This window comes from Scyliorhinus torazame, chromosome 6 (genome assembly GCF_047496885.1).
Source record: "Scyliorhinus torazame isolate Kashiwa2021f chromosome 6, sScyTor2.1, whole genome shotgun sequence".
Taxonomy (NCBI): domain Eukaryota; kingdom Metazoa; phylum Chordata; class Chondrichthyes; order Carcharhiniformes; family Scyliorhinidae; genus Scyliorhinus; species Scyliorhinus torazame.
The window spans coordinates 302612489-302633745 of record NC_092712.1 but is presented as its reverse complement, the minus strand read 5'-3'; the positions used below and the strand labels follow the sequence as shown (position 1 = coordinate 302633745).

The 21257-nt window shown below is 49.8% G+C and overlaps 1 protein-coding gene across 2 annotated transcripts in view; it reads left to right on the top strand.

The window, feature by feature from the left end:
* The first annotated feature begins 14361 nt into the window (after positions 1-14361).
* Positions 14362-21257, top strand: part of LOC140425534 (leukocyte elastase inhibitor-like) — a 62442-nt gene continuing 55546 nt past the window's right edge. The window contains exon 1 of one of the 2 annotated variants that reach the window (XM_072509937.1): positions 14362-14517. In XM_072509937.1, the coding sequence (XP_072366038.1) occupies positions 14481-14517 (37 nt within the window). In that variant the 5' untranslated portion in view covers positions 14362-14480. The other variant, XM_072509936.1, reaches the window with a different exon arrangement.

Sequence of the window (21257 nt, the reverse complement as noted above, 5' to 3'; positions counted from 1 at the left end):
TTAGTTCTGAGTTGAGATCAGAGCTAAGCTTGCAAGTTGCAGTAATTCAATTTGAATTTTCAAACATTTTTAAGTTTTTTAAAAAAGCGCAAGTAGAGGAAAGACGCGGGTCAAACAAGAGATGAGCTACGTAGTTCAATGGCTGGCCTTGAATTGACAGAAAAAGAAAAATTCAATAATTTGGAAAAGTAAGCATATCACCTAAGTCTCTCCAAACTAAGCAGAAACCACAAGGTTCGGGAACAAAGGAAGCTGAAACAGATTCTTTTGAAGAGAAAGAACTCCCCCTAGTGACAGGGAGAGATGTTGAAGTCCTGGAACAACCAGGGGAAATAGCTAGAGTGCCCCCTGGTGACATTCGGAGACAGTTACCGATTAGGAAGATGCGAAACCCCGACACAGTGACTGTGGGAGCAAACCCCACGATAGACGTTTACTTCCCATGGACACCCAGTGAGATGGTGGCTATTATGTCTACAATCCCAGATAGAAAAAATCTCCTGCTGCCTTCATGGAGTCCTTGAGAACTACCATCTCAATTTATCAAGCTGATTTAAGGGACCTCTGGGCCCTAGTCCAGCAGATTTTAACCCCAGCAGAGTACCGCAATTATCTTAACCACCTGAATTATGCTAGTCATGCCGCACTTCAGCAGGCCTATGCGTTAGACGACGATAGAAGGACACAGATCTTGAATGCGTTGAATAGCACATTTCAAAGGCCCATAAATCTTTCTGTTATCTTAGACCTAAAACCTAAGAAGACTGAAGAGCCAGAGGAATTTCTGGAGCGTTTTAATGAAATCTACCGGGGGCAGTCAGGCGATTTGCTGTATCAAAATGGTCAGAATTCCCCTCAATACTGTGCTATGTTAATGCATTGCCTACCACCTTCTGTGGTTACTGCTGTGAAATGTAATAACATGAATTGGACAGAGAACGACCCTTCCCAGATGGCAAGGGCAGTCAGATTTTATTGGAAGGAGGGTGTAGGCCAAGAAGGAGGCTCAGTTACAAAGGTTAAGACTGAGTATGTAATGAAAAAGGATGATCTGCGACCCCAACAAGCGGCAGAAATGGTAGTTTACCAGCAGGAGCCCCAATATAGTGACTTTGGGTGGGTGGATCAGGGAAGAGGAGGATACCAAACCCACCCACAGGGACCCTCACCCCCTTTTTATGGCCCACCGAACGAATCAATAGCTCTACAACCGCAGCCCCCTCTGAGGGGCCATTGGTCTACTGGAAGAAGAGGAAGGGGCAGCCATGTCTTCTGTGCAATCAGCACTTAAATTACCATTATCTGACCACACGCAGCAATTGTCAGGGTTCCAAGGACAGGTGTGTGAGTATCCTATTTCTGAACCTGTGACAGTCACTTACGAGAATAAGTCTGCAGAGCATCAGGTTGTAGTGACTACTGGATTGGACTGTAACTTGTTGGCCCGAGATTTACTGTGTATCTTCCAGCTACAGCTAGAATGGGGAGATGAGGGGGTAACGGTTACATCATGGAGGATGAGACAACAGTGCTATATTTCTATCACCCCCCAGTGGTGGACGTTAGACGTTGAACAGTCACTGCATCACGTTACCCTGGCCTATGACAGAACTGGACGAAACAGGGAGTTGGAGGACAAATACCGGCCATTACTTGAGACCGAATGGCCAGTCAAGGTTACAGCCACAGTCACGGGAAAAGAAGGTACAGCCGATTTTGTTACAATATCACCACATTTATGGCCACAGTCAGCTTCGGTAAGCCCTCATATTACACGTCAGGTCCATGACCAGTACCATGCCAGGGATATGGGGCGAATGGTCAGGAGGGCAGTGGATCATTCGGATCCAACAGACTACGCACTTCAAGTCATGCCGGACGGCACTACCATAAAATATTTTGAGGTCCCTGAAACGATTAACACTCGACTGCAGCATCACAGGGGACATGATGTGTTGGAATATGTCAATCCACAGGTCTGGGCGGAATACCCATCACAAGTGGGAAAGACAAATGTTACACCTATTAAGGTGATGATTAAGGATCATGTAAAGCTACCTTCCATTCGACAATACCCCCTGAAATCTCAAGCTGCTCCATCAATAGATAAATTAATTCAAGAGCTGTTGAAACAGGGTATTTTGGTCCCTTGCCAATCAGAATGTAACACCCCCATACTTGCTGTGCCTAAACCAGCCAAACCAGACCAGTACCAATTAGTACAGGATTTACGTTCAATCAATGCCATCGCATAGCCGTTACATGCTCTCACCCTCCAACAGGATATTACGGTGTATAGCTCCCACTCGGTCATCGCACTACTGAGGCAACTGCAGACTCAGCATCATACCGCAGCTCGTCAGAATAGGTATGAGATATACCTTTTGAACAATCCACGTCTGACATTTAAATACTGTACCACTATCAATCCAGCCTGTTTTCTTAGTGGTCCCCCTGTCCATGAAGACGCGCCTGGCCACGACTGTTTAGCCTTGATTCAGGAAACTACCACAATAAGGGACGATTTGAGTGACATTTCGTCAGAACAACCTGACATGATTATGTGTGGTCAAATATCCCACCGGGGTTTAGTTAATGACCTACTGCAGGCCCTCCTTATGCCCGCGCAGATTTCCGTTATTAAATGCGCTGCCCACACGAATGGTACAACCCCAGTTGACGTTGGTAATGAACGAGCAGATTGTGCAGCGCAAACAGCCGCGCAAATTCAGCAAGTGATGGTGCCTAAGATGTTAAGTCAGACTAAACGATCTACTATAAATATGTCTGCTTCTGACAAGTCAATGCCAACCATCCAAGATGTCATAAGGTTACAGGAGGACGCTCCTGAGAGTGATAAACAAATGTGGAAATGGTTAGGTTGTACATATGATTCTGTTTCCTCTTTATGGACCACGCCTGCACATCAGACTTGTATGTCTGATGTGCTGGCTTTATGGGTCATTGAATGTGTACACTTTGCAACTCATTGTGGGGCCTGAGGGACTAGTGATTTGTTGCTGGACACTTGGTGGCACCCTAAAATGCAGGGGTTGGCCCAAAGTATCAGTAATCGGTGTTTGATTTGTCAGCAATATAACACCGGAAAAGGTATCCCTTGTGGGATGGGGCAAACCCCGTTGCCCAGTGGTCCCTTTGAGACGCTCCAAATGGATTACATTGAGTTGGAAAGGTGTCAATGTTACAAATATGTTTTGGTCATTGTGGATGTGTTCAGCAGATGGGTTGAGGCGTATCCGACTATCGATAATAAAGCTGCTACTGTGGTTAAAGTCTTGATGAGGGAAATCATTCCCCGGTACGGTATACCAGCTCAGTTAAGTTCTGATAATGGGCCTCATTTTATTGGACAAATTAACAAGGAGTTTTGCTCCCAGCTGGGCATACGCCAGCAGTTACACTGTGCTTATAGACCGCAGGCGGCCGGGTTGGTTGAGAGACACAATCAGACCCTCAAAACTAAATTGGCTAAATTAAGAGCAGACACGGGACTGACGTGGCTTAAGTTGCTCCCCATTGCCCTCTTCCAGCTGCGGGTTACACCTGCGGGACCGGCCCGGCTCTCTCCCGCCGAGATTCTTTATGGCAGGCCTCTTAGAACTCCCTGGAGCCTGCAGGTTCCCAGACTGGTTCAGTTTCACCAGATGACTGAAGAGATGACCACCTATGTTCTAGCCCTCACGCAAGTGCTCAAGGAACTCCATGGCCAGGTCCGCGCGGCTCACCAGCCATCGCCCCCAGTACCTAGCTCACTTTCAGTCCAGCCCGGTAGTTATGTCATGGTCAAAACTTGGACTAGGAAGGGGTCGGAGCCGCGATGGGACGGGCCCTTCCAAGTTCTCCTTACCACCCCCACAGCAGTTAAAGTGGAGGGGCGAAGTGCTTGGGTCCACCTACATCACTGTAAATTGAGTCCATCTCCACTACTGTAAAAGGTCGGATACTAACCTGCCTCCCTTCTCCAGTGCTATTTTACAGGTGTGGAGCATGATGGAATGGCTACGCATCGTCTGTATGATATTTGGCCTCACTTCGCTTGGCGTGTTATTGGCGATGGACATGGAAAAGGGGAATATTATGTATCTGTGTAGCCCCAACCAATCTACAAGGTTACATCACCTCTGCAAAGGTGATGTTCTTCGCTGCCCCCATATACGAGGACATGGTATCGACTCATGGAAGGTCATCAAAGTTAAGGAGAATGCAGGAGTCAAGAAGCAGTTGCACCGGTCCCGGCGTTGGGAAGGGAACATTATATGGACATTGCCTTGTTTTTGGAATACATGTAAATTCGATTTTGGATGTGTTAAGAGTGGTGCAATAAAGGTAATATCAGGCTGTCAGAAGAGTGTAGGAAGAGGCTATGAGGAAGTGAAAGGGACTAGAGAGAGGATGGGGCGTATGAGAAGGGAAGTACAGCTAGAACGTAGGTTACCGGGAGATACGCTTAAGTTAGTTAAAGGCCAAACTGAGGAAAACCCGGGTAGTAAACCTTGGGAGCCCTCGGGGCAATAACCAAGGAATTGTCTCAGCTACGGTTGTTTGCAATGCAGAACCGGTATGCTCTTGACTATCTTCTGGCCCGTGAGGGTGGGGTATGCGCCATAGTGCAGGGCAAGTGTATCATGGGAGTTCAGGATAACATCACTAAATTTATGGATCACATACGGGATCACCTGGACAGAATGCAGGATCCTGGCTCTTGGGGTAACTGGGGATTTGGAGGTTTGAAGGACTGGTTGATAAATATGGCCATGTATCTAGTGGTAGCTATCGGCTGCATCTTTGTGGGCCTGGCCATCCTTAAATGTGTGATGGGTAAAATTTAACCAAAAAAAAAATTTAACTGTTAGAATCCATGAGGGTGAAGCAGATGAAGGGGGGCTAAGACAGGAATTGGAAATGCAGCGACGGATCTTTTTAGATGAGGAACCGTAGCTATGGATTGGATAGTTCGGTTATCATGGAATGATAAAAGGAGGGAATGACGAATGTGATATAAAATAGTTACTTTAGAGATATTAGTTAATGTAATGTAGAAATAAGCCACTTTGATTCTGGCAAGTAGAGACAAAGGATTTTAGACCGCATGGGAAAACGCAGGAAGAGGTGTGTCTATGAGAGTGATGCTGAATTGATAGGGGCCGGAGAAAAGGATTGGAAGTGAGCCAATCAGAATAGATCAAACAAGTCAGGAGGGACATAGGATGACCTATGGGTGTCGAGTATGTGAAACTTGATGCCATTTGAATGTATCAGTACTGATCTCTTTGTCTGGGACATTCACTTAGTTCCCGGGGCTGCAGAAAGCAACATGTTATCTGTATCACTGTGGACTAGGTAGCTTGCAAGCTGAATAAAATAACTTTTGTTATACTTGCAAATCCCTCTCGACTTTTATTGAGGCCAGACTGATGGATAAAGAAATTTGGGAATCAACAACCAAAGCCTTCGGTTTAGAAAATAGTGAGGCACTTTTCCAAAGACTTAGATATCCAAGACGCTTCATCATAATGTTGCAATTCCTTTATGATAACATGACTGCAAACGTCTTGAGTGGCAGATCCGAAATGGGTGCCTTCAAAATCCAGGCCGGTGTCAAGCAAGGCTGTGTGATATCCCCCATGCTATTTACAATCTACCCGACAGTGTGTGGCGTCTGGCCTTTTAAGGCTGATAGGGTCACATGACCCAGAACACCCAATCAGGGTGGGGGTTCACCTTAGCAAGCGCAGGTTTTTGCCTCAGATCGATTCTGGACACTGACTGGCACCTACTAAGCTGCAAGACTCTGTACGATAGTATCTTATAAATAAACATTAGTTGTTTCATATCTAGCTGGTGAGCCAAAGTTATTACATTGGCGATGAGGATAAAGTAGTAATCCCAAGTTTGAGTGCAGACCTCATTGAGGTTAAAGCCAGGTTGCAAAACAAAAGTGTGTTGCAGGAAAAATGCCTCTATACGGTCGATTAAACCCCTTTGATGCCTCCATTGTGGATTGGACACAGTACATTGAACGTCCACGTTATTGTTTTATGGCCAATGGAATAGAGGAGGAGGGGAAGAAGAAGGCAATCCTTTTGGGTGCGTGTGGGACCCAGGCCTACAGTCTAATCCGCAGCCTTACACCCTCGAACGCAGCACATTCTAGTTCATTCGTGGAGATAGTGGATTTGGTGAAGGCAGACTATCATACAAAGCCCTCAGTCATCCTGCAATGGTTTTCCTCCGGGTGCTCCGGTTTCCTCCCACAAGTCACAAATTATTATTATTATTACTAAGGGAGGGTAGCCTCTACTATTTATAGAAAAATTAATAATAATCTTTATTATTGACACAAGTAGACTTACATGAACACAGCAATGCGTAGTCGCCACATTCCGGCGCCTGTTCGGGTACACTGAGGGAGAATTCAGAATGTCCAATTCACCTAACAAGCACGTCTTTCGGGACTTGTGGGAGGAAACTGGAGCACCCGGAGGAAACCTATGCAGACACGGGAGAACGTGCAGACTCCGCACAGTGACCCAAACCGGGAATCAAACCCAGGACCCTGGCGCTGTGAAGCAACAGTGCTAACCACTGTGCTACCTTGCCCCCCACATTTCAGCCATGTCTTATGTGAAGCGGGCGAGGATGAGGGCCTCCCTAGCCCTCCGTGCTTGCCGGACCCTCGCCGCTGCCGCCTGTCCTCCAGCCTGAGGCTGGTGCTCCGATTACTCCCGGAATTGTCCCCTGGCCACCGCTGGTCCTGAGCCTCCTCGTTGTCCTTGTCCTCCTCCTCGGAGGTGGCGACATGTTCCTCATCCTCCACCTCCAGCGGGTCACCCCGCTGCTGCGCCAGGTTGTGGAGGGCACAGCAGACCATCACAAAGCGGGCAACCCTCCGGGGGCTGGACTGCAGGGCACCACCTCGAGGCAGCGGAATCGCATTTTGAGCAGACCGATGCACCGCACAATGGCAGCCCGAGTGGCCACATGGGCCTCGTTGTACTGGGTCTCTGCATCAGACTCCGGCTTCTGTACCAACGTCATTAGCCAGGTCCTCAGCGGTGACCTCTCACCCCCCAAGTGTCAGCCTGGGGTGGTCCTGAAAGAGGCTGCGGATGTCTGGCAGCCCCAGGATGTTGCTGACATGCACACTCCCTGGGAAGCGCGCAGACTTGTGCATGATCCTGAGGTGGTGGTTGAACATGAGCTGGATTTTCAGGGAGCGTAACACCTTTCTGTTGACCTAATGGGACTCCCAGATGGCCTGGTGAGCACAGGGCGACATGCTTGCAGTCTATCAGCCCCTGGACCTGGGGTATCCAGCAATGGCGGAGAATCCTGCAACCTGGGCACCTTGTTGGGCTTGGTCCGTGTCAAAGTTTATATCATTTTCTGCCCGGGCAAACAGGGCATTCGTGACCTCTCGGATGGACCTGTGGGCTGTGGCCTGAGAGATGCCGCACAGGTCCCCGCTCGGGCTCTGGAATGATCCTGAGGCTTAAATGTTCAGGGCTGCGGTGACCTTGACAGTCATAGAGAGCAGGTGTCCTTCTCCATGTGGTGCCAAGTCCGCAAGGACATGGCGCAGATGGCGCACTGTCTGCTTGTTGAGGCTGAGCCTCCTGCGTCAGGCGCTGACCGTCATTTGCTCGAAAGACGAGCGATGCTTGTAAAGCGCAGGCCATCGCGGGCCTCCCCCTCTGGCTCTCACCCTGGCCTGATGGGCAGCCGGGTCCTCAGGGTCTGGGGCGGGTTCTGCACATGGGCCACTGCCTCGAGCCTCTTTCGACGTCCCTACTGCCACCAGAGGCCTTGCGGTCAGTGAGGGTTATGGGTGGTCAGTGGGGCAGACGGGCAGGGATGAGGGTTGCCACTGGAATGCATACACATGATCCAGAGGTTGGCATGGCAGAGCTATACGTGGTTGCCCCCCCCCCCCCCAGCAAAGCCCCCCCCCCCCCCCACCACCCCGGCTCTGACACCCCCATGGCGGACCATTCTGATCGAGGATGAACCACCCCCTTCAGTTGCCCCCTCCCCCCACCGCTCCGAGCACAGGGGCAGCAAGCCCCAGTGCCTCCGGGCTCATTGCGTGCCTGTGGCAAAGGTGGCTACTCACCTCCTCGGCTCCCCACAGCAGCCCTTCTGCCAGGCTCATGTTTTTCAGAAGGAGTACTAATCGGAGCCGGCGCCACCACTTGCTGGGAGGCCGCTGAATGACGGGAGGCCGTTGGATAGGAGGTGGCTCCCATTAATTGTATGCAAATAGGGATTAAGCGGTGATTATTGGGTTCTCACCACGCTATGGCGGGATCCCGATTTCACCTACGGGAGCGGGCTGGTTGCATCGCAAAGGGTTTGGCACCCGGGGCGGTTCTCATTTTTGGTCTCTCCCGCTATTCGACGGCCTCGTCGCGCTGACGTTTGAGCGCAATAAGGCCACTGAATCGTGCCCGTAGTCATTTCTTGGGTGAATCATGCCCAAATTTATGATGGACTGGTTGAATGGGTTAACTTTAAATGTACTGGGAACTATGTTGTTCAGATTTTCACAGTAACTTCATTGCAGGATTAATGTAAGCCTACTTGTGACAACAATAAAGATGATTATTAAAACTGAAAGACTTAGAGGGGGGAGGGATGTGGTGTTTGGTCCCTTTAAGGGCCGATGACCCAGAAAAAACAATCCAGGGACCAGGTTGGGTTTCACCCTAACAAGCGGGGGCTCTTGCCTCTGGTCCATTCCGGACACTGACTGGCAACCACCAAGCTGTAAGGTAGCATGTGGCAAATAAACGTTATCTGTTTCAGACCTAGCTGGTGAGCAAAGTTATTACTCAGTGACTCAGATCAACTGCCCTCTGGTGTCAGTATTAAATACTGTGTAGATTTTCTGGAAGGCTGCATTTGCTGCCAAATCTGTACACATGCATTTCAACTGTGTTGTTTCATTATGAGCAACAGAGTCGTCAGCAGCCAGGACCAAAGATGGCGCTGCTCAAATAATCACAGCTCTGTTTTAGATGTCCTTTTATCCATCTTTAAGTTGTCCTCAAAGGCTCCATGAAGTGTGTCATGATATTCAAACACACACATCATGATCACAGTACGAAGTCTTACAACACCAGGTTAAAGTCCAACAGGTTTGTTTCGATGTCACTAGCTTTCGGAGCGCTGCTCCTTCCTCAGGTGAATGAAGAGGTCTGTTCCAGAAACACATATATAGACAGATTCAAAGATGCCAAACAATGCTTGGAATGTGAGCATTAGCAGGTGATTAAATCTTTACAGATCCAGAGATGGGGTAACCCCAGGTTAAAGAGGTGTGAATTGTACCAAGCCAGGACAGTTGGTAGGATTTCGCAGGCCAGATGGTGGGGGATGAATGTAATGCGACATGAATCCCAGGTCCCGGTTGAGGCCGCACTCATGAGTGCGGAACTTGGCTATAAGTTTCTGCTCGGCGATTCTGCGTTGTCGCGCGTCCTGAAGGCCGCCTTGGAGAACGCTTACCCGGAGATCAGAGGCTGAATGCCCTTGACTGCTGAAGTGTTCCCCGACTGGAAGGGAACATTCCTGCCTGGTGATTGTTGCGCGATGTCCGTTCATTCGTTGTCGCAGCGTCTGCATGGTCTCGCCAATGTACCACGCTTCGGGACATCCTTTCCTGCAGCGTATGAGGTAGACAACGTTGGCCGAGTCGCACGAGTATGTACCGCGTACCTGGTGGGTGGTGTTCTCACGTGTAATAGTGGTATCCATGTCGATGATCCACATCACACATCATGATAGACACCAACAGACAAATCAGAACACACAACACCACAACCAATTACAGACAAGGACAGGGACAGTATAAAAGGACAAACACGACACCTGGTGGCCAGTAGAGCTGGAGACCAGGACAAGGACAGGACCTGTTACACTACACACTCAGGGAGACACCACGTGCAGAGTATCCAGACCGAATTGTATATAGCAGTTGAAATAAAATAGAGGTGTACCAAATACAACTGTGTTGGTTCATCTGTGCATCAGAGCACCCAACACCACATGGTACAGGAGTGGATCGATACCTGCCGGCATACCTCAGTGTTCAGAGACAACCACAAACATAAAAAGAAAAAAGACTCCACCTCGTTCCTGGTATGCATGGCGGATGGATTGGTGCGTAGGCGCAATTGGCGAGTCTTGCGCCGCCTTCCACGCTCGCAACTGAACCGTGCATACACGCCGGATCCTCCACTGGTTCCCAAGGATGACTTTGTGGAGCTGCCACGGATCACGCCCCTTCCATCGCCACCCGTGGCCAGGCTTGCACATCAGCCGGTGGTTCTTGACCCACCCTTGAGGCGGTCAACCCGAATTCGTCGCACACCTATTAGACTGGACTTATAACACTGTTCATGCGTTTAAACGTTAAACACTACTGCATTATAACCTGTTGTTGTTTTGTCGTTCCAGATATCGTTTGACCGGACCACTATTCAAAGTTTTTTTGCATTCATGTTTTGTTATGGTACAACCTCGTTAGCATGACGCACCCGACATCGCCCCATGTCTATAGTTACGTCGTATGCACATGCTGTAAATAACACACACACTCTTAGATGCACACACGACACGATTATATTTATAACCAAGTAGGCACATATCTTTGTTAAAAAAGGGGGATGTCATGATATTCAAACACACACATCATGATAGACACACCAACAGACAAATCAGAACACACAACACCACAACCAATCACAGACAAGGACAGGGACAGTATAAAAGGACAAACACGACACCTGGTGGCCAGTAGAGCTGGAGACCAGGACAAGGACAGGACCTGTTACACTACACACTCAGGGAGACACCACATGCAGAGTATCCAGACCGAATTGTATATAGCAGTTGAAATAAAATAGAGTTGTACCAAATACAACTGTGTTGGTTCATCTGTGCATCAGAGCACCCAACACCACAAAGTGAACACAATAATTTCAAATCTTTTAGATAGAGAAAATACCTAAAATTAACCGGATGAATATGCATTCCTGCAATTATTTAAAATCACAGCGTCAGGTTTTCAACCCCCAGCAGGACAGAAATGCATTAATTTGGAGAAAAGTCCCAAACTGTAAACCCTTAAATTAAATGCGTTACTTTCCCCCCACATGATCTTTCCCCAGTTTCAAAATGCACGTGCAGTATTTGTAGAACAATGTGGTTTCAATGTGTCTCAGAGGAGTGCCGTGAGACTCAAAGGTGTTCTGATAGCGCTGCACAAGGGCAGACGGATGGTGGCAGGCTGGGGTTGCGCACAGGGGAGTGACACCATTCGTTTCCTGCCCAGCGCACGTGCACAGATAGGTATCAGTGGCCATCTTGCACAACCATCTTGCGTTGGCAGGGGACACAGTGTTTCTGGAAAACTCTCTAACCCCAGTCGCCTCTGTCATGATATTCAAACAAACATCACAACACACACATCATGATAGACAGACCAACAGACCAATCAGCACACATAACACGACAGCCAATCACAGACAAGAGCAGACACAGTATAAGACAAGAAACACATCTGGAGACAGGACAAGGCCAGGACCTCATTAACAAGACACTCACACAGTCACCACGTGCTGAGTCCCAAGTCAGATGTGTAAATAACTAGTTGGAATAAAACTGCATTGTACCAATCGCAACCGTGTTGGTTCGTCTGTACCTCAGAGCACCCAACACCATAGCCTCCATGCCAAAACTAAACTGACCACCATAGATATACTTGATCTACAATGTGTGGATGGCTGCAGTGTTGTTGCCCTCTCGCCACTGGATTTGCAAAACACTCTCGATCAATTATGCTGACAAGAAACTCAAAATCCCAAATGGCCCATGTTCCAGGGGAGGGCAAAGAAAATGTATCAAGACGCTCTGAAATTCTCATTGAAGTGCAAAGGCATTGACCTTAATGGCTGGGAGGAGCTTGCTACCAATCATTCAGAATGATTGAATTGTCTAACCAAACTGCATCACGCTTTGAGTCCAAATGTCTTAATGATGAGGGAGAGCAGTGGCAGAGAAGGAAAGAAAGAAAATCCTGCACTCTGGATCCCACTGTCCCGTTGGATGCCCTGCCCCATGCACCCAAACGCCTGCAGGTTGAGTAACAGCCTGTTCAGTCACATGAAGACCCAACGGAGAAATTCACGCTATCTTCAAATCAAGGGACAGCCGGGGAGGGTGGACTGGATATGTGGTTGAAAGCTCATAGTGAAATGGGATGCCGTAAGACCGCAAATGATCCCTTAATCCAAACAAATATCCATTAGCCCAAGCTTTTACAATGCTTTAATTGCACTTCTGGCTCTCAAATAAACCTAGCTGTCTTGCAAATCAGGATTTTTAAAAACACTCCTGCTGCAGTCATACACACACTAACCCAGGCTTTTAACCCTTTAGTGTGCCAAATACATAATACATTCATCACAACAGATTCCAATGCGGTAAATATTGGAGCTTGATTAAGGTGAGGAGTATTAGAAGGACAGAGTTTAGTGGAGGGTTTCAATCCTCAGATTAGACAGTGGAGAAAAACAGGTGTAGAGCAAATTGACAATGATCAGGCCCCACACAAAGATGAAGCAGCGGGTTCACACTTGGGGCATGGCAGTGCTCTCTGCCACTTCCAGGTGATAGATAGAAGCACAGCAGGAGGCCACTCGGCCCTGCCTACCCATACTGGGGGAGATTCACAAAACACTGAAACTCCAAGTCAGATCACTCACCCGTTCACCCTGAAATCGTGAAGATAAATGGAGCAAAGTTCCTTTTGCCCAATCCCAGTGCTGCCTTCACTCGAACCTCCAATCCCGCACCACATTTGTGGCTCGATCAGCTCAGCATAATTTCCATTTTCGTGCAGATCGTGATGAATTGCGGACAGGTGGTCCTGCGGCTTCATGGTCACAAATAACCAGGTTGAAAGTGCTGCTGGAAAGAGACGGCAGCTCCCGGTTTGCTTTAGACAAGGAAGACACAGGTGGAAGTCATTGGCAGAAGACATACATAGTGCTGATTTTCAGCATTAACCAACTGAAATGCTAAGAGTTCCACATGGAATTTGGGCAGCTGGAAGGGTGCCACTGGGCACAGCCTATCATTAGGAATAAGAAAGGCGGGCTATCAGCCGCTCTTTATGAACCAGATTATTCCTGAAGGCCCTGCCTTCTCAACCTTGCCTCTCGCCTGAGGTGGGGTGATCCTCAGGTTAAACCACCACCAGTCTCCCCACACAATGCAGAAAGCAGCCTATGGTCATCTGGGACTATGGCAACTTTACTTTATATAAACCAGAGTACAGCATCATAGTTTTTTTTTGCAAAAATATACTTTAGTCATAACATTTCTAAAAGAACATTTCAAAATGGTCATCACACGTGACGTTCAAATTTTCTCCATGGATCACGTTGCACTCTGAGGTGCTTTCAAGTGCTCCTCCAGCGTACCTGTGACTATCACATACCGGATTCCCCTGGATCAGCCGCCCACCTGAATACGGCCCCTCCTGTTAACCAGAATCGCCCCCCCCCCCCATTGTCAAACCCTGAGTGGGAAACCTGACCTACCCAGACTTTCCGCAACCTGATCTGGTCCCGCAAACCTCACGTGGGCTTCTTGCAAAACCACCTGGGCCCCCACCCTTTGAAATAGGACAAAACCTTTGTTCTCTTCACAGCCCCACCCAGGTCCTGCACGTTCCAGGTGATCAACCTCGTTGGGGGTTGGGGGGGTCTCTCACCCCCCCTCCCCTCGAGCCAGCCATTTTAGTACTCTTTCAGAGGTTCGGTGCAGGCTCGATGGGCCGAATGGCCTCCTTCTGCGCTGTAGGAATTCTATGATTGGCACCATAGTGCAATAGTCTTACCCAAATTCCCGGGTCCTAGCCCCATCCCAGATGGTCGCCAGCCCCATCCGCAGAGTGAGATAAAGAAAAGCCCTTGGTCACTGTTATGTCACCCCCCCCTCCCCTCCCCTCCCCTACTTGTTCCCTCCTCCCCCTCCTTGTCCCATCCTCCCCCCTTGTCCCCTCCTCCCCCTCATTCCCCCTTCCTTGTCTCCTCCTCGTTCCCTCCTCTCCCCCTCCTTGTCCCCTGCTCCCACTCCTTGTCCCCCCCTCCTTGTCCCCTGCTCCCCCCTCCAGGCCCACAGACTCAACTATGTACATCCATGGTGTTGCACTCTGAGCTGCTGCAACAACACGTGTGAAATTGACCATGGCGGGGCGCAATTCAATGAGGTGGCTGTGTTAAAACCTCCAGCCAGGGGTGGGCGGGGTAGAGCACCATCCTCGTTGAAGGAGGAAGAACCTTATCCAAAAATAGCTGAACTTCGGTCAGAGTCCCTCCCACCCACACCGCACGCAGCGCCCTACCCTCCCCAAGCAGCTGATTGGATTGCATAAAGGCGGAAGCCGGACTATGCTCTGCTCTTTGTGCTGCTGTCAGTCACCCCGCAGTGAGTATGCCTGCTGTCCGCATGTACCTGCGCTGCTGGTGCGCTTTGCTCGGTGTCAGCGCAGCAACGTGCAGCGAGCAAGGGCGCTGCCCGGAGCGCTCTCATACACAGGGAGGGGAGGTTAGCCATTGCAAAGGCGGCTCCAATCATTATCTCAGCTCATCGCCACGTTAGTTAAGTTTATGTTTTGGGAAAGCGTTGGACGTGGAGGGTGACTTGATTCTAAAAGCACTTAAGTTGCTGTTAACGTACCTTATTTTTTAAAACAAAAAGAAAATGTGAGATGTCGGTGAATTTGACTAATTACAGTTTTACGACTTGATAATTTTAAAAAAAACTGAATTCGTATTCCGTGGCATCTCAGGAAGTCCCTGCCACTGGTACAGGGTGGCACAGTGGGTAGCATTGTTGCTTCACAGAGCCAAGGACTTTTGGGTTCGATTCCTGGGGCGTCATTCTCCGCCGGCGGGAGTCTCCGTTCTGCCGGCACCGGGGGGTTTCCCGACGGCGTGGGGCTGCCCCACAATGGGAAACCCCATTGACCGGCCGGCGTTACGGAGACTCCCGCCGGCCGGTCGGCGCAGAAATGTGGCGGGGCGGGTAGGAGAATTTTGCCCCAGGTTTGGGTCACTGTGCGGAGTCTGCATGTTATCCTCGTGTCTGCATGGGTTTCCTCCGGGTGCTCCGGTTTCCTCCCACAAGTCCTGAAAGATGTGCTTGTTGGGTGAATTGGACATTCTGAATTCTCGCTCGGTGTACCTGAACAGGTGCCGGAATGTGGCGACTAGGGGATTTTCACAGTAACTTCATTGCAGTGTTAACGTAAGCTTACTTGTGACAATTATAAAGATTATTATTCTTAACAGGAGTCATACTTCCCGACAATTTTCAAAGTGACCACCTTGCAGTGTGGGGTTAATGGCTTGGGTACTTAGTGCATGCAGGAAATTGAAACAATAAGTCAACCCCAGTTTCGACCATCTTTGTAGTTTTGCTTCACAATTCTGTGCAGTGGATCTAACCATTTGCTGTCACGTGTTGATTGATTTGAAAAGCAGTCCCTGATCATTTGTGGAAAGGCAGTGACTCAGTGTAAATAAAAGGTGAGGTTCCACCACCTGCTGCTGTTAAGCTGCCTTTGCCCTGGGATGTTGAGTTGGCCTGTTGGCTCTCAGCTGTTGTAGTCTTACATGGAAACAAATCCTCTTTTTCCATGTACCATTGTGATCTTTACTCTAGAGTCTGAGTAACAGTCATGTTTCACTTTTTATGACGTGGAGGTGCTGGCGTTGGACTGGGGTGGGCACAGTAAGAAGTCTTACAACACCAGGTTAAAGTCCAACAGGTTTATTTGGAATCACTAGCTTTCCGAGCTTTTTATGGTTTGCTGTAGCACAGGAATACAATGATTGCCAGCAAAACCACTTTGTGTTTGTGTGTGTGTGTGTGTGTGGTATTTGTACATTTAGCACATAAAATTCCTGTAACCTTGCCCCAAAGCGCTGAAGTGCACTAGCCATCAAGTTCTCATTCTCAAATCGACCCAAAATTATAAAATTAACCCACAGTCTTCATTCAAGAATGGGAGATGAGATGCTTGAGCTCTTCACTCGGCGGGACAGCAATTGTTTAACACACCCTTATTGACTTTGTCTTGGAGAAGCATAGTATAGACTAGTATAATTCCTAGTATAGTGACCAATGCCATAAGCTGATTTGAATATGCCACAGGGGCAAAGCAGGGGTTTCTTTGTTTTAAATGCCGTAATAATATTGCAGACATCCGTTTCAGATACTCTGTTTAAAACCTTCTCAATGAAATGATAATTTGATACCCGAGCTGTGATTGCAATGTCTCCCTGTAATAATCTTTATTGTCACAAGTAGGCTTGCATTAGCACTGCAATGAAGTTACTGTGAAAAGCCCCTAGTCGTCACAATCCGGCACCTGTTCGGGTACACGGAGGGTGAATTCAGAATGTCCAATTCGCCTAACAAGCATGTCTTTTGGGACTTGTGGGAGGAAACCGGAGCACCCGGAAGAAACCCTCGCAGGCACGGGGAGAACGTGCAGACTCCGCACAGACAGTGACCCAAGCCGGGAATCGAACCTGGGACCCTGACACTGTGAAGCAACAGTGCTAAACACCGTGCTACTGTGCCGCCCTGTATAAACTGACGACCGGATTTTAAACCACTAGTCAAAAGAATGTGCTTTGTGAATATTTGGAAGTACTAATTGTGCTGTGCATCTTTTAGTCTGCGGCACAATGAATTAAGGTACAGGAGCAGAGTTAGGCCATTTGGCCCATCGGGTCTGTTCTCCTGGCCTTAACTCCACCACCCTGCCCGTTCCCCATCACCCTCCAACCCATTACCGATTCAAAATCTCTCAAACTCCTCCTTCAATTTACTCACCGCACTCTGGGGCAGTGAATTCCACAGATTCACAACCCTTTGGGAGAAGTAGTTTCTCCTCAACTCCCTTTTAAATTCAAGTACGTGAACTCTTTGCCCTTGCGGGTCCTTTTTTGGGGGGGACGGGGGGACAGTATCTTGTATCTGGTTGGATTTCTTTGCTGTCGTGAAATGTTCCAGAGTCTTCGCAGAAGTGTAATCAAACAATCCCCAAAGATATTAAGACGGCCTGAGGTCAAAGATGTAGGCTTCCAGGAGGAGAGATTTGATGAAGGAATTTCGGAAGCTGCCATTAGCAGCAGGTGATGGAAGTGGTGGGTGGCGGGGGGAGGGGGTTGTTGGATTGGAGAAGTTTAGAGATGAGGAGGGGCGAGGTCATGAAGGGATTCTTTTTTCTAAATCCTTTCAGAGGGTGTGGCTGTTGAGGCCAACTATTGTTGCCCATCTCTAATCGCTCTGGCTCGGTGAGGATGGGGAATTTTAAAATGGAAACGTTGCTGGAACGGTAACATAAGAAATAGAAGTAGACCATTTTGTCACCTTTAGTCTGCTCTGCAGTTCAATAAGATAGAGGCTGATCTGATTGTGGCTTCAACTCTACTTTCCTGAATGTTCCCCCCCCCCCCCCCCCCCCCCCCCCCCCCCCACACACACACACACACACACACACACACAATGCCTAACCTTTGATTTCCTTGGAAATCAAACCTGTCTAACAAATATATTTAATGGCCTAGCTTCCGCAGCTTTGGGAGATAATTTTAAAGATACGGAGGGGGGGGAAGAGGAAGGTCTGAAGTTCACCGGACTTCGTGGAGGGTATCCACCCCTCACCTCCTTGCCTGAGATCCGAGGCTGTGGGAAACAGCCATGAAGTGGCCACTTAGGACCTTAATTGGGGGCAAGGGTGGACTTCCCTGTCAGAGGCCCTGCCCGCCCCCGGAGTCGCTATCTGGGTGGGCAGGAGCCTGGAGGGACACCTGTCCATGCAATTCCATGCGCCCTCCCTGTTATAACCCTACAGGAGGCCAAGGAATCTGCAACCTCAGTCCCTGGGGCCTCGCCCGAGTACGATCTACCTAGATGAGATGAGGAGGTCAGAGCTACCCCCTTAATCCAGGGACTCTGGAACATAAATACCCCGGCCCAAATGTGGGCAGGGCACAGGAGACCCATCTGGGAGTAGGAGGTGTAATGCTATAGGTATAATAAACATTTGAGTTACTTACAGTCATTGCTTCGGGAGTGGTCGCTTGCTTGGGACTTTACACTGGCGACGAGGGTGTAGTGGAGTTGCGGGAGGCGCCATTTCCTCCGGACCAGGCCCACCTGGATTCTGCCTCAGGAGGCCTACATCCAGGCTGTGGGTATGCCACTGATCAGAAAGAGGCATTCGATGCTGAGACAGGTGATTGGACCCAGTATATCGAGCGAATGTGCTATTTCCGAAACGGCATTGTCGGGGACAACAGGCAAACGATGACCCTCCTGCCGGTCTGCAGGGCAGACACCAACACCTGCCGGTTTGCGGAATTAGTCCCTCTGGTGAGTGATCATTTTTATCCAAAACCGCCGCTGATTGTCCACCGTTTTCGTTTCTATGTGGCCACCCAAAACCAGGGAGAGTTTGTGACCGACTTCCTGGCCCGTTTATGGAAGTTTGCCGAGTTCGGCCCAACATTATTCGAGCTGCTTCGAGACCGGTTGGTCTCCGGCATCCACAATGCGACGACCCAAGACGGCTTGTTGGGGGAAGCACATCTCAACATGAAGAAAGCAACCAAAATAGCAGGAGCTTGGAGGAATGGCCATACCCCAGCAAGGGCACCCAGCTGGACGTGGAGTACCCTTTCCCATGTGTTCAGGACTCCCGCCATTAGGGACACACCCCTAGTGACCAGCACCAGCGGCAACACTTTCCCGGTGAGAGACGTCGTCACTCCCCACAACGGAGACTCCTGACCTGTGGGGATGGACGTGCTGGCAACTGGAGAAACTGGGCCAGCGGGGAAGCCCTCCCACCGCCACACTCCCCAATGACCATCCCAGGGTGAGGACCCATCTCGTGGACAACCAGGCAGAGGGGCCTGATTGCCTTTTGCTGTATCTCGGGTGACGGTCCGGATCAATGGTTTCCCTATACAGATGGAGCTCGATACCGGGGCCACGATCTCTGATCAGCTGCCGCACTTACGACCGGATCTGCTCGGGAATTTGCGTTTTGGCATCACAGGACACCCAACGCTCAGCTGGCAATATGTGGGAACCTTTGGAGATCACTGGCACCTCGGAAGGTCCCGTGGAGTACGCGGCGCAGTCAGCCAACCTACCGTTGGTGGTACGGTGTGGGCCCCAGTTTGCAGGCGCGGGATTGGCTGAAAGGTCTTCAGCTGGACTGGCATCAAGTGTGCCGCATGTACCCCGACAGGCTGGGCGCGGTATTGGCGTGTTTTCTGGGGGTTTCCAAGAAGGATTTGATAACATCCGAGGAGATTTGTCCAAGATTTCTGTGGACTCTGAAGCCCAGCCATGGTATTTATGGGCCTGTCCAATACCCTACATGCTGGAAGAGGGGATCTATTAAGGTTACAAGCTGAACTGGAATGGCTTACACCCAGTAGACGACAAGGTACGAGCGATCCAGCAGGCCCTCGTGCTTCAGGATCTGCGTACTTTTTTGGGCCTTGTAAACCCTTCTGGAAAAATCCGCCCCAAAATTGGCAACGGTGTTGGCCCCACTGCACCTGTTATTAAAGAAAGATCAACGATGGTATCATAGGAGGCCATTCGGCCCATCGAGTCTGCACCTGCCCTTGGAAAGAGCACCCTATTTAATCCCACACCTCCAACCCAGTAACTCCACCTTTTTGAACACCAAGGCCAACCCATCTAATTTGCACGTCTTTGGGGTGTGGGAGGAAACCCACGCAGGCACTGGGAGACAGTGCAGACTCTGCACCACCGCCAGTGACCCAAGCCAGGAATCGAGCCTGGGACCCTGGAGCTGTGAAGTAACTGCTACCGCTTTGGGACCCGCCGCAACAGATGGTTTTAGACAAAATGAAACCGCGGCTATCATCTGCTGACAGCATTGGGCCCTGCTCCTGATGGCATATGAATGTGTAGGAACAGTGATTCCGCATGCTGACGCTCTCCACCGCCTCCCATTGCTCACCAGCCCACCAACGTCTGCCACATCAAACGAGGTCGCGCGGCCCTACATTTTAGGGACCCGTTGCTAGTTGCAGTGGCCCAGGTGAAGACATGGACACAGATGGACCCATTATTGGCTGGGGCCCATCACTGAGTGCTGTATGGGGCCCTTCATTACGCTTTCCCGGAGGATCTGCGCGCCTTCACCACGAAGGTGGCTGAACTCCGTGTCGTGGATGGCATCCTGCTGTGGGGCACCCAGGTGGTCATCCTCGCGCATGACCAGAGGTTAATCCTGCAAGACCTCCACAGTTCCGGGCCAACATTTTCATTTTGGAGACTCCCAGGTGTCCGCTATGTATGGTGGCCCGGAATTGACACCTTAGCAAACATACACAGTGCGAGGGACACCAGAAGCTCCACCCTGCAGCTCCACTCCATCCATGGGAGTGGCCAGGGTGACCATGGTCCCGCCTCCACATACATTTCAAGAATATCTCAATATCGTGGACACACATTCAAAATGGATGGATGTCCACCCAATGACCACCACAACGGGCAAACCTTTGATGTTCACTGGCTTCCCAGGGTGTTGGCGTCAGACAACGGCACCTCTTTTACGAGTTCGGAATTTGCCGACTTGGAAAACTTGAGTCCGTCAACATACGAACTGCACCGTATCACCCATCATGCACCTTTTTTTGGTCGAATGGGCAGTGCAGACGTTTACACTCCGCATGCGAAAGCAGACCTCTGGTTCCTCGGAGACCCGTCTCTCCCGTTTCCTATTCACAAGCCGCTGCCACGGCGTCCTTGGAAATGTTAATGGGATGTTGGCTGCGCACGCAGTTGAGCCTCGTCATGTCGGACAGCGGGGAAGAGATCTGAGACGAGACGGGCCAGACCCATCAGGGAATTTTTTAGCGCGTGGCGCCATTTTCGTCAGGAACTTTGCTGGCGGGATGCAGTGTAGATGTGCAAAGGGACCTGGTTGTCCTGGTCAACATCCATTGAAGGCTGACATGCAGGTGCAGCAAGTAATTGGGAAGGCCGATGGTGTGTTAACCTTTTGTTGGAAGAGAATTTGAGGTGACGTCTTGCGTCAATTGTGTAGGACCGTGATTCGAGTGCACCTTTTGGTCCCTTAACCTTGAGGGATATTATTGCCT